The sequence below is a fragment of the Rhamphochromis sp. 'chilingali' genome, assembly GCF_963969265.1.
Source record: "Rhamphochromis sp. 'chilingali' genome assembly, chromosome: 4".
In the NCBI taxonomy this organism is placed as follows: domain Eukaryota; kingdom Metazoa; phylum Chordata; class Actinopteri; order Cichliformes; family Cichlidae; genus Rhamphochromis; species Rhamphochromis sp. 'chilingali'.
This window is the reverse complement of record NC_137948.1, coordinates 14,270,274-14,283,496: the sequence shown is the minus strand read 5'-3', so window position 1 is coordinate 14,283,496 and position 13,223 is coordinate 14,270,274. Positions and strand designations below refer to the sequence as shown.

General features: G+C 38.6%; 1 protein-coding gene across 2 annotated transcripts in view; it reads left to right on the top strand.

The window, feature by feature from the left end:
* Nucleotides 1-13,223, top strand: part of prkcaa (protein kinase C, alpha, a) — a 155,095-nt gene that overhangs the window by 89,887 nt on the left and 51,985 nt on the right. For both annotated transcript variants that reach the window (XM_080880165.1, XM_080880166.1), the window contains 2 exons: nt 4,120-4,231; nt 7,088-7,216. In XM_080880165.1, the coding sequence (XP_080736291.1) occupies nt 4,120-4,231; nt 7,088-7,216 (241 nt within the window). The remainder of the gene's footprint in view (nt 1-4,119; nt 4,232-7,087; nt 7,217-13,223) is intronic.

Genomic DNA, 13,223 nt, shown 5'->3' with positions numbered 1-13,223 from the left:
CTGTCCTACCTGCCACTGGGCGATTGGGCAGTCTGCCAGTCTATCGCAGACTCTCAGACACTTTAGCATTACCGATTAACCTAACTCTACTCACCCAAAGAGAACCCACACAGACATAGGGAGAAGATGCAAGCTCCACGCAGAAAGGCTTTGGACAGATGGTGAACCTTACTGTAAAGCAACAGTGCTAACCCCAGCACTATCATGCTTTTTACAAAATACCTGCAAAATTGATAATAATCCTCTTTAGCGGTACTCGAACATAATGCTAGTAGCCTAGTGTTAGGTTACTTTAGCATCAGTGTAAGCAACACATCTGTACATTTACAAACGTGCCATCTCTAACACTGGTTTACCATTTCTTAGACCATTTTCATTCAGTGCAGCTCTAAACTTTTCAAGAAATTGAGCTGCAAAGACCCGATGCAGTTACATAGGACATCAAACAGTCTTTAAGCCGCCAGCTCCCTAGTACAAAGTGCTAACTTGGACAAACATGTATTTATTTGTCTTTTTGTTCTGAGTGTTTTCCATTATCTGGAAACATTAAGCCATGGTTCACCCTTTGAAAAGCTGATGTGAAATACACAATTGATGTGCAGCTGAATGTTTGTCCTAGTTGCCATCACTCATTCATGCCGTAGATGAGGGAATAAAGCAAAAGGGGAAAACAAGAGGATTATCCTTCAGGATCAGCTGTGTGTGGGTGGATGTGAGTAAGTACTGCAAGTGCAGTCTCCCTCTCTCCCTCTTTCACTCTCTCCACTCATGTCTGTCAACCCCTCTGTTATCCTTGTGTGTCCTTGGGTAACATACTAACTACTGACCTGTAGTCAGTGTGTTGGGGGTAACTAAGTATATGGTGTCGAGGTCGCAAAGCTCCTGTATCAGATTTACTCTCAATGCTGAATATGTTGTATTCCACACCCCCATATAGATTGTTAATTTCTCCTTACTTGAGTGTTTCACACATGAAAATGTTGGTAAACTTTGCTGTTTGTGTGAGCTGTTACCCCAAAGTTAGTCATCCAAGCCCAAACTGTGATTGTCCATCTAAAAAATAAATTAATTCGTTAAACAAAAAAACAAAACAAGGAAAAATGAACCCTTCAACATGTAATTTTCCTGTAAATCATAATTTATTTTTAGATAAATAACATATGTCTTCACAAATTTAGCACTTACAGCAGTGTAGCTGATTTCTGCAAGATCTGAAAAGGAAGCGTTTCTCTTAGACCAGTAATGGTGTAAAGCCTCAGCAGGCTGACATGGAAGAAAGTGGCAAAGCAATCTCACGAGGAGCCCGAATGAGTCTCTGTTGCATTAGTCCAGAGGCCAGTGTCAAACTGACTGAAATGACATTGATCACTGTGGCGCCTCACTGCGCGATACTGTCAGCTCTCGCTGAGATACGGGTCATGCGTCTCCTTTTACTGATGATTTATTTCTCTGGGTTCAAGCTCTTTTCATTCGTTCTACGTTTGACTCTATATTTTTCACGATCGAAAAAAATCGGAGGGATGTTCTCAGGACTGGTACTTTTTCTCATAGGATAAGAGATGCTTTCCTGCATCCAGGGAATATATATTGGCAAGTGTTCAAATAGATGCAGGGAAAAAAATTTAATGAAGACTAGCCTGGATAGTGTTATTAATCCAAATCCACTTAAAGGGTTTTCTAACTGAAATGAATTTACAGGACAGCACAAGTTGAGAATGAGCAGGATGCACTGTGTGTTCTTGGAAAAATGGCAGTCTTCCAGATTTCTCTCTAGCAGAGAGTACTTCCGAAGCCTCATGTTGTATGTGTGAAATTAATGAATGTATGCAAGTGACTGGGAGCCTACCCTGTATACCGTATGCGGATGCTGCTGTAATATTTAAAGTGATCTGTGCCTTATCACATGCCCTACACATTATATCAGTAGCGATGATATGCCAGCCATATGTTTACCCTATGCATCATGCGTATGTTTGCACTGGGCTCTTGCTATTTACTGCTGTGTACACATATATATGAAAAAGGGAGGCAACTGCTTTTGCTTGTTTAACAGATCACATAAAGAAAAAAATGCTTTACTTAACACCTGCAGATATTTACTTAAGAAGTTTGCGCCCACTCCAGGTTGATGCTGTATTTTATGTGCTGAAAGGGAGTGTTAAGTGAAATGGACTTGTAATTGTCACATACCATTTTGCTGCTTAGTTGAACTGGACTGAAGGAAGGATACCTTAAGTAATGTCAGCTCACTCCACCTGACCACTATTTATAGTGTTGCAAATGTAGCATTATTTTCCTCAGCCTATTTTACCTGTAGCAACTCTACTTTTATCTACTTTTATCTACCAACACATTTGCCTGTTTTGGCTTGCATAAATGTTAAGTTTTGTTCTCCACATTCCCTTATTTGAGTATCCAAATTTCCCCCAAATTTACAATGGTTACCAGTGGGATGAATGTCGATGAGGCTCTGATAAAAACGATGGATGCTGCATTTACTTGAAAGGTAGGAAGGGATGTGTAAATGCAAATATCGGTCCAGTGTTCATGAATGACAAATGCAAATGAAGAACAATAGCTGGGATGTTATTTTAGTTCTGTCTTACAATACTAGCCACATGTCATAATGCATACAGTGTTTATATTTATATATATTGCATGTTAACAAGCTCATTATTTTTTTTATGATATAATATATAATGCAGTAGTGACATTTGAGGGTCTTACTGTATCTGCAATTGCATTAAAGATGCAAATCACATTGAGTCATTTTAATTGATAGATGGAATTCATTCATTCACCACTATCCTAAAATCAAAAGTAAGCCTTCCACTTGAGTATAATTTATCTAAATGTATTTTATGTCTTTAATTTTATGTTAATATAATCACGTGGCAAATGTGAATGTGCTATGTGAGTAGCTCTGTGCATTGCAACACTGTGCCAGATCAGTTTACAGCCTGTAAAATGCTTACATTACAAGAGTGTTCATACTCTAAGGGAGCTGTGGATGACAATATTTAAGGCATGTCAGAAACATTAGGCAGATTTTTTTTTTTACCAAAATATTAGAGTTGGATAAAAAAAAAAGGTTTATTTGCACATGCTACAACTAAGATTATGTTGCTTTATACAATGGAAAATACTAGCAGAATCAAGTATGGAGGTTTGTCTTCCATGTAGGAAAAATAATAATAAATCCAACAAGTAGTTCTACAATTTTTACAGAGATGTGAGTCATACTCTTCCAGACTTACACACAGACTTACACACAGTTGTGCACTCTCATTCCCCCCATTAAACCCTAATTTCTTTCATACATTGAGTGATCTAATAATCATGTGGAGAGCCTGGAACAATGAACAAATTTAATAGAATAATAATGAAATGAAAGGCTTACACATATGTGCACAAACAGTTTGATAGGTTAGCAAAGGACCAACAAATCCTAAGACACTTCCGTATGGCGTATTTTCAGACACTTCATAATATTTTTATTGGAGTAGATGGAGTAGATTTTATTTTGAGAAATATTATATTGTAGTAAAGAGTCATGGATAATTATTTGAGTCAGCTGCACTGTATTTCCTACATTGGTACTCTTGAATTTATGAGCTGATCTTTAACAATAGCAAATTATTAAAAAGTTGTTGCAAATTGATCGGCTTGTCACCTTCAGTTGAACCATAGAATAACCAGTGATTGCCGTCTGTTAAGAATCAGCAGCGTATTATCTGCTGAGTGATTCCTCTGAGGTATTAGGTTGACTCATTTTGTCCTTCATTGATGACGTAGAATGCCTTTTTAACGCAGTGCTATCCGAGTGCTGATTTTCCACTTCGTCCCTTGCGCACAGAGATTTCTCCAGATTCTTTGACTCTTTTGATGATATGTAGTGTAAATAATGAGATATTCAAAGGTTTCCCTCTAAAATTGTAGATTTCTTTTTGGATCTGCAAACACTTGTTTCAGTATTTAATTTGCAATTGGCCTTTCTGGATTTGAATACTTGTACTGCGATAAATTACTCTCTTTGTGCCCAGTGTTTAAGTAAAATGAACAGTATATGTTCTCAGTGGTTGTCAACCATTTATTTTCTTACTCTTTTGGTCTTTGCAGGATCCCAGAACTAAGCACAAGTTCAAGATCCACACCTATGGGAGCCCCACCTTCTGCGATCACTGTGGCTCTCTGCTCTACGGCCTCATTCACCAGGGCATGAAGTGCGACTGTGAGTAATTAAGTTTAAGGGAAAAGTTTAAGAGAAAATGAACATGTGTGACTCTACACTGATTATGTTGTAGTTTAAAGCCATTTTTTCAGAATGACTCTTGTCAAAAAATATCATATGGGGATCTGTTCCCCTCCTCCTGACTTTGACTCATTAAAATTACACATTGTCTCTCTTCACTGTGCGGCCGTGTTTGCTGCACCTTCATAATAAGCCTCGTATCAAAGCTTTTCTGAGTCTTTATTAATATTTCTTCCTTAGTCTTCCCTTTAATCTTGCATTAGTGGATTAACGTCTGAAAGCCTTAATGAGCTCCTGCATTATCTGCTACATACTCAGAATGGCAGTTATGATTGCTCCAGGGTGTACAAAAATAGAGATGTGGAAATTATATTTTAGCAGATCAGCCACACCTCTAGTCACGCCACTATGTGATTACACATTTTGGTAGTTTTAAGCACTGTTAACACAAGGTTGTTCCAGGGAGGTACAAATAATACAACAGTCCCAAGGAAGAATGTGTCAGCATCACAACTGGTTTTCATTTATTTTCACCTTCTGACCTGATGACGTGATGATGCAACTGTTCCCAATCCATGAAACGACAGCTCAGCTGACTGACACACATGTATAAATATGGGTCATAACCTTGTTAACTGCTCTTCAAAAAAATAATAATTTAACATTGTGTGAAGATGGTATTATTATATTAGCCTACTCCAATGGGACATTAAGGTTGCATGTGTAAAAACAACACTTGTAAAATATGGAATATATATATATATTAGGGGTGCAACGATACACAAAATTCACGGTTCGGTTCGGTTCGATACTTTGGTGTCACGGTTCGATATTTTTTCGATACAAAATAAAATGTTCATGCCTTTTTAATTTGTCATTTATTAAAATTATAAATATATATTTTAACTCAAAAGTACAGTTTTTAAATTTAACCCTAACCCTTGTGCGTGTTTTTTATTTTGACAGCGAATGCGCACCTGCGGACCACTTATGTGCAGCCCTGGTTATTTAGCTCGTCATATTGCAGCCACAGAAATTATTTTGTCCATGAAACCATAAAGCTGCACTTTCTTTTTGCCTTATAGTCTGATTTGTCATAACTTCTCCGTTTTGTGGTAAGCTTTTCTTTGGCTGTCACTTCTTCACCCCGACCTGTCTTATTTGGCTCAGCAGAACTAAAATATATATCTGTCTGTGAAGGTCATCGTAGTCAAATATATATCCTGCTGCTTTTACACACGGACTCACATAAGCTCAGCGATTCTCTGCGCGATCAACCTCTCACATGTTTAAGCTTGCTGCGGGAGATTTCACTTGTCATGTTTGCGTAGTAAGCTAACGATTAATAAGACGATGTCAGAGGAATTGGTGCACAAATTATCATCACTCACAGATCAGTGCTGTCGCTCTCTATACACAGTTCGTGCGATTGCAAAGTGAAAGCAAAAAACAAGCGCAAATTCAAACGCGATTTCAATATGTCACATATTGACAGTGGCTCACCGATGCCAATGACATAATTACCCAGCTACATTTCCGAAAGAATGCAAAAGCATTGACATATATTTTTCCTACAATAGCCCGACGGGCAGGGAAGAGATAGATTTTGGTAGCCTGACTGGAAAAATTTTGCGAGCCCTGTATCTGATTGAGGAATCACTCATCTTTGGAAAAGAGAGTTTATTACAGAGAAATGGCTCTTTCCAAAATAAAAGCTATACTATACGCTTCTTCTGAGCTATATTCTCAGCAGCATATTAAACATATCACGTCCCCATAAGGAGAATCATCTGCTAACTGCTGTCTAAATGACTCGGGTAAAGTTAGTAGCATGCTTGTTGTTTTTGTCTTTGCACTAGGATGATGTCGGCGTAAATGTGCAGTCATATTCGTTGTGTTCCCACTAGTGCTTTCAGGTTAACCTCGTTAAAATCACCTTAACACCACAACACTGCAAATCTCCGTTAACGAGCTACCCCTGATAGCCCCGTGCATGGGGCTAGACAGCCAACACGTTAATGAGCTAACTGCACTAACACGCTAGCTCCCACCCATGTAATTGAGCATTGCATGGCACATCCAACATACTGTTTTACTTTAGTCCATGACGCGCTTACCTTCAGGGTCATACGTCACATGAAAACCAAAATAATTCCAAACGCCAGATCTGAATGAGGGTGGGGGAGGTTCAATTTGCCATGTTGCAAGGAGAGCTTAACTTCTGTCACGCTAGTCAAAGGAGCTTGCAAAGAAAACCTGGACCTGGATGACCTGGATGACTGAGAACCTTCACAGACATTCTGTCTCGCTAGCTTGCCCTGAGCTCTTTCTTCTGACTATGCTGTCTGTGTGGAGCGCTCAGTGGATCTGCGCTCCACAGTGCAGCCTAGGCGGAGTAGTCGAACGCAGATTCACTGAGCGCTCAACACAGACAGCATCGTCAGAAGGAAAGTTGATAAAATAAATTACAAATGTTGTATTGTTCGATACATATGCGTACCGAACCGAAAGCACTGTATCGAACGGTTCAATATCGATACGAATATCGTTGCACCCCTAATAAATATATATATATATATATATATATATATATATATATATATATATATATATATATATATATATTAATTATAAAAGATGGACAGCAAAATGTACAGATAAGTCAAAAAATGTCTTTTGCATCTTTATCTTAAAAAAAATATATACTTTTTTCATGTCAGTCAATTCTGAGAAAGCGCTCATTCTTTTTTCAGTCACCTTTGATTGATTTGAATCAAATGCATAATGTATAAACGTGCTTTTCTCTGATATCTTATATTTCCTCTGTCCCACCAGCCTGCGATATGAATGTCCATAATCAGTGTGTTATGAATGTGCCCAGCCTGTGTGGAACTGATTACACTGAAAGGAGGGGGCGTGTTTTTCTCAAGTGTGAGGTCAGCGGAGATAAACTGCAGGTCACAGGTAGGCCTCATAACCCTTCATAGACTCTTAATGAAATGAGCTTATAATGCAGAGGGGATGTACCTGAACCGACAGATTTATACTAATGTGTCACTCCACATCAAATGGGATGAGGGTATAGATGGTTGCAGACGCTATTGCTCTGGTTCAATTGCAAGCGTGGATCAATCTCAACACTTTACCCTTATTGTCAATAATCTCTGATTGCCCACTTTCACACACACACATTCACTGTCTATCCCCGCTGCCATTACCTGAATTGAACCATCCTCATTAATTCTGCCTCAACTCGGCCTGCATCTGACGCACTGTGTCGAACTTCTAGCTACATAACTGGCCTTGAGACTATCGCCTATCAGTATGCCAAAAGCCTGCTCGCTTCTGGGTCATAAATCGATAAAGTTTCTCCTGTTTAACATTCTGCTGTAAGAAACGATTCACAGTTTCGACACATTTGGAAGGCAATCCCAAACCAAATATGTAGTCCTGCAGTGGTGTGTGTGGTCTGCTGCGTAGGCCTTGTGTTGATACTTTATTTAAACAGTCACGACTCGCTCTGCGTTTGCTGGATTTTCTATGTAACTGAATTGTCTCTGCAAAGCAAATTCAAGGCTTGATTTTATTAATTTATGTCCAGTCAGAATTACACACAGACAGGATCTGAGTGTTCTCCTTGTGAACAGGGTCATGGCACTATAATTATATGTCTCACTATTATTCATTTGAAGGCTGCTTTACATGAGCATGTCACTGGCTGTTATTGGTGATGCATCTGGTTTTAAAGAAACATCTGTTAAGCTTATTAACAGATGTGATATATTGTTGATAACATTTCCTTAGTGCAATATATTAAATATTGATGACATGTTCCATAAACCTTCTGAAGGGGAAATTGTTTCTTGCAGCCATTTGTTATGATTATGTTAGCAGGCAAAAAAATAGCAAGGCTATGTGAGAAATATACAGTATTGTGCAAAAGTCTTGACTCTAGCAGCCTGTCAGCATAGAACATAATTTGTTTTCATTTATTTTGTTGAATCTATGAAAAATGCCAAAGACAACACAGTTTGAGAGGCTTGAAACAGTATTACTGCACCAACAAGGTGATTCCCAAAGAGCTATTAGCTGAAAACTTGCCATATCCTGGCATGTTATGGAGTGTGTCTTTAAAAAAAACTGAGGAAACTGGACAAGTGAAGGTTAAAAGTCTTTGTCTGTGTGCTGTTTGTCCCGTCTTACTGCCATCACCCTTCACCGTTCAGCGGCAGATCACCGCCCCTCCCTGAGCCTGGTTCTGCTGGAGATTTCTTCCTGTTAAAAGGGAGTTTTTCCCTCCAGCTATCGCCAAGTGCTTGCTCAAAGCGGGTCGTTTGATTGTTGTAGTTTTCGGTGAATTATTGTAAGATATTTACCTTACAGTATAAAGTGGCTCGTGGCAACTTTTTATGATTTATCTAAATAAAACTGAATGAAAAAAACATTTAAAAAGAAGATGTGTCAGACATAAAGACTCTGAGTATCTGAAAATCATGTTTTTAAGAAATAAGAAAAAGTCCAGAAGACATGACAGGACCTGAGAGATGCATCTGGCTCTTAAGTTGATCCATTTATTGTTGACAGAAGGCTCATCATAAATGGTCTCAGTGGAAGGGTGCCTGCCAAGAAGTCATTCAGACAGGAGAAAAGACTGAGGCATGACAAATGAGGAGCAGCTCAAGATTTTGTCATTTTTAGTGTCACACCAGTTTAGGATAAAGATTCATGTCTCTCAACATCATGCAGTAAGTTGTCTCTACACATAAAAATGTCTCAGGGTTAAGAATGGAAACTTACTAAAATATAGCAAATCCATTATGAATGTCACTTATCAATTCCTTATTGAGAGTCAACACCAACTCTAAGCAGCATATCAAAGACATTAGAGTTATGCAAATTAATTGCATGCTGTGTGGTCAATTGTTTGTGCATGTTGGAGGTATTTCCCTCTTTGTTGTGATCAGTGTTGGGGTTGTTACGCAAAAAAAAAAAAAAAAAATCCCTACCGTAATGAGAACACACATATGATCTTTCTCTTAGTATTTAGGTATGAACACAAAGCCAAAAAACAGCAAAATTAAAAACCAGCACAAAGAGACTTAAACGCGATCGGTTCAGTGATTCTACAGCAGAAACATGAACAGGTAGAAATGGAGGTTGTAGCCCGATTTCTGTTGAAGTTCAGGGTCTGACTGCTGGGCTGGGGTCGGCATTCACTTAGCTTTCACATAACTCTGGGCTCTTGGATAGCTTAGCATTAGCATACTGTCTGGTTAGCGTAGCGTTAGCAAGCTTTCTGTGCAAAGAGTCATAGTTTTGTTAGCAGCATAATGCAGCTGTTTCTGCCTTGAAGGCAGTTTACACTTTAGCATTGCACTCTCGTCCGTGTTTGCTATGAAAATAAAAGCACTGATAATATTCATGCTTTAGACTGCGGCTCTATTTTTCTTCACTAACACACGAACTGAAATCAGCTGATTGCAGTGCAAGTGTAAGTGGAATCATAAGCAGGATTAATATGCAAGCAGAGTAACAATTCCAAGGATTGCCATCCCTACTCAGGATGACACATCTTGAGCACAGGATTGTTAAAAAAAAGAAAAAAGGTTTTTGACCTCCTGCGAAATCTATTTCCTACTTTTTCCACCAGCTGGTGTCATTTTGTGTCAGTCTATCTGCGTTTCTCTCTGTCTGTGTTTGACAGAGTATATAATAACACAGTATATCCAACCAGACAGATACATAACTGTCTGACTACAGATAATTCACAACCATAAAAGACAGAGTTATTAAACTTTGTATCCAGGTGTGCAGTAGTGATCAAAATGAATGCTGGGTTTGAGTCTTACTTATGAGTACTGAGTAAAGAAAGCTGAAATAAGGGGTCAAAAGGGTTGAAGCCCCTTCCGACTTTAGGCCTCCTGTCCAATTTTTCTCTCTCTTTGCTTTTTAGAGTGATCCTATCACAAGATAATCTCCAGTTTCTATATAATTTATGTGTTTATTTGTCTTTTGCATGACTGGGCTAGCCAATTTCCAAATATAAACAGCATGCAACAAGATGAAGTGTTTTCGTTTATAAATAACAAATCATTTCAGTTTTCAATTGTTGTATTTGCAGACAGCATAAAATAATCCTTTCAGAGCAAATAATGTCTGACCAGCTGCTGTAGCTAAGCTGAGATAATTTCATACGTAATCTGTCAAATGTATTTGCTGTTACATTCACAACTAAATGTGGCACAAAATGAACACTGTTAGATGGTGTTAGATGCTGCCATTTGTGCAGATTCTTCAGTGTTCAGTATGCAGCTGTTCTGGGATGTGTGGTCCTAATTGTGCATTACTGAACAAAACTCTGTTATCAACAGGGACAGTTTGTACCAGCTTAATAATAATGATGCTAAATGTAGAAGAATAAAGGGGAGCAAAAAATAGGTTTTTATACAATTCTGTGCAAAATATAAGACAGCAAAGGAATGGTTAATATTGATTTTCAGCTCTTTATGTAAAAGGTTATAAAAATAGTGGACTGTAGACAGTGAACAGTTGCCCAACTGTGCAGTTTATAATGAAAAAAGAAGAACCCAGCAGTGTGTGTGTCATGTAGGAACCCATTTTGTGTTGTATTTCAAGGCATGCTGTAAATCCCCTGGCTGAAATGATGCATTAGCACATTAGCTAGAACAATAGAGATGGCAGGGAGTTGACAGCAGCCACACATAATCACTGAATTAACTGGCTAAAAGGGGTCAGTGCATTACAAGTCCCTGCTGAACTTCACTGACATTCACTTATCAAATTAACACTAGAAGAAACAGGGTCAGCGTTGGCAGGGAAATGGTGCAAATGTTAGGGAATATGTTTTGAGTGAGGAACAAAATTAATTGGATGGTTATATCTTTTCTGTGCTTATCTAAGTGTTATCTAAGCACAACTGTACTCATTTTTTTGTTTTGCTTTCCTTGGCTAAAAATAGAAAAAGGAGCGGATGGTCATTTATTGATGGATGTGGACTAATTTCATGCAAGATAATGCAAATACCTGGCTCTGACCTTTGGCACTATTAGTAGAATTATTGCAGTTTGTAGTAGTAATACACTTACATGCTGGGTTAAGCGTTGGGATTTTAGGACTGTAATTATTCATTTGGATGCAAAAAAAAAGTGTGACATAAAACATAAAGTACAACTATACCCATGAATAACCAAGATTAGGTTTATTCATTCAAGATCGCTCTGCTTCTTATGCTTCTCGCTCTCCTCCTCGCTTTTGCACATTCAGTCTCATCTGGTTGCCAAATTCAAGAAATGATAATAATATCCTGCTGGCATTTTTTGCCGCAGCTCCTTCAGAAGCATTTTAGTCCAGTATTTCTTTCATTTTTGTTGAAATCTGCACTGCCAGCGTATCTCAAGATAATAAAAGGTGGATTGTTTCGCACATTTTCACATATACTATATCCACTGTGTGTGAAAACGCCTGCTAATTTTAAGCTTACATGCGTTTAAGAGCTCACGAGTGTGCATGTGTCTACATCGGGAACAGGAAACCGCGATTATCACCTCTAGCTGCATTTCATTTGACTCTCGGCCTTCTGAGGCACATACGATCAAATTCCTGATGTGGACTCGGTGAGTTCAAATTTGCATGTGATCTCTGGTTAGCGTTAGTGTGTGCATGTGTGTTTGCGTGTAGGTGTATTTCTGTAGAACTGCTGTACCAGCCTGCAGCCCACTCAAGCCAGATTGCATTGCTGATTACATTAGCTGCTGTAGATGCCCCGCAGACAGCCTGCCAAACAGAGTCCTGTTACAGCCAGTCAAAAAGTTTACAGAGAAGGTGTAGCAGACAGCTGGGAACAATAAAGTCCACATCATTTTCACATGCATCATTACACACAGAAATATGAGTGTTTACAGACTGGTGTGTAGGTAGTAGGTAAATCTTCTGAAAGCTTCATAAAACAAATTCCCTACATTGTTGTTAAATGTAAAAAAAAAAAAAAAGGTTGTAAAGATTTTGGAAAGTACATCTTATAGATAGAAGTTGAGTACATTTTTTCACTTTTTTCTCTCTTTTTCTTTTTCCTGTAGTTGGGAGGGGGTCAGACTCGTTCTATTGTTCTTAATATACACAACATATTTCCCTAGATCCCTTTATTCAAATGAGGGTATTTGGTTAGAGGCCTTTTTTAAAATAGATGCAGCTGTGTGTGTTCACAGTTTTTGCTTTTTCATATACATTTGCCCCACAAGTCAGCAGCTTGGTTAAAACTGCTCTCACATGTAAAACATGACTAGAGTTGGAATGGGCAGAATTAGTAGCGTGCGATGGTGCCTTTAAGTGGAGAAGGAAAACTTGATTTCCTGTAAGTGGATAATGATTAGTGTTAGAGTTCTTACACAGTGTGCTGTGATTGAAGAGTTTCTCCAATTTCCTTGAAATTGGCCGGAGCCAAAATGTTCAACAGGAAGTGGCATAGATGCCAAGGGAAGCAGCTGCGCTTTAAGCAGATCAATGAAGTCACACATAAACCTGAGTAATAATAACAATATGAATAATAAGAAGAATAAAATGAGTCATTTCATACCAGCGAGAGGTGTTTGTGCAGTTTGCAGAAACATGCATGAGCTGTTAGAGTGTGTTTTGTCAGTTGGAGCAAAATAGAGAAAGGGATATGGTGAGGAAGACAAAACGAGATCTGTTTCTCTGGTGAAGGACAGAGATAACCCACTAACCTTGTTTTCTGCCTCTTATTCCTGCACATAGCTCTCCTCTGTTAGTTGGCTCTGAGACAACAACAACCCTCCTGTTTTTTTATTTTCAGCAACCTTATTGTTCATTGATTTTCTGCAAATTTTTCCAGAGTTGGAGAAGTCTTTTGGTAGAGAGCCCTTTGCCATACGTTCATTTTTCTGCTTGTTTACTGTGCACGAATGTAACAAATGAATGGGGTCAAACTCGGTTC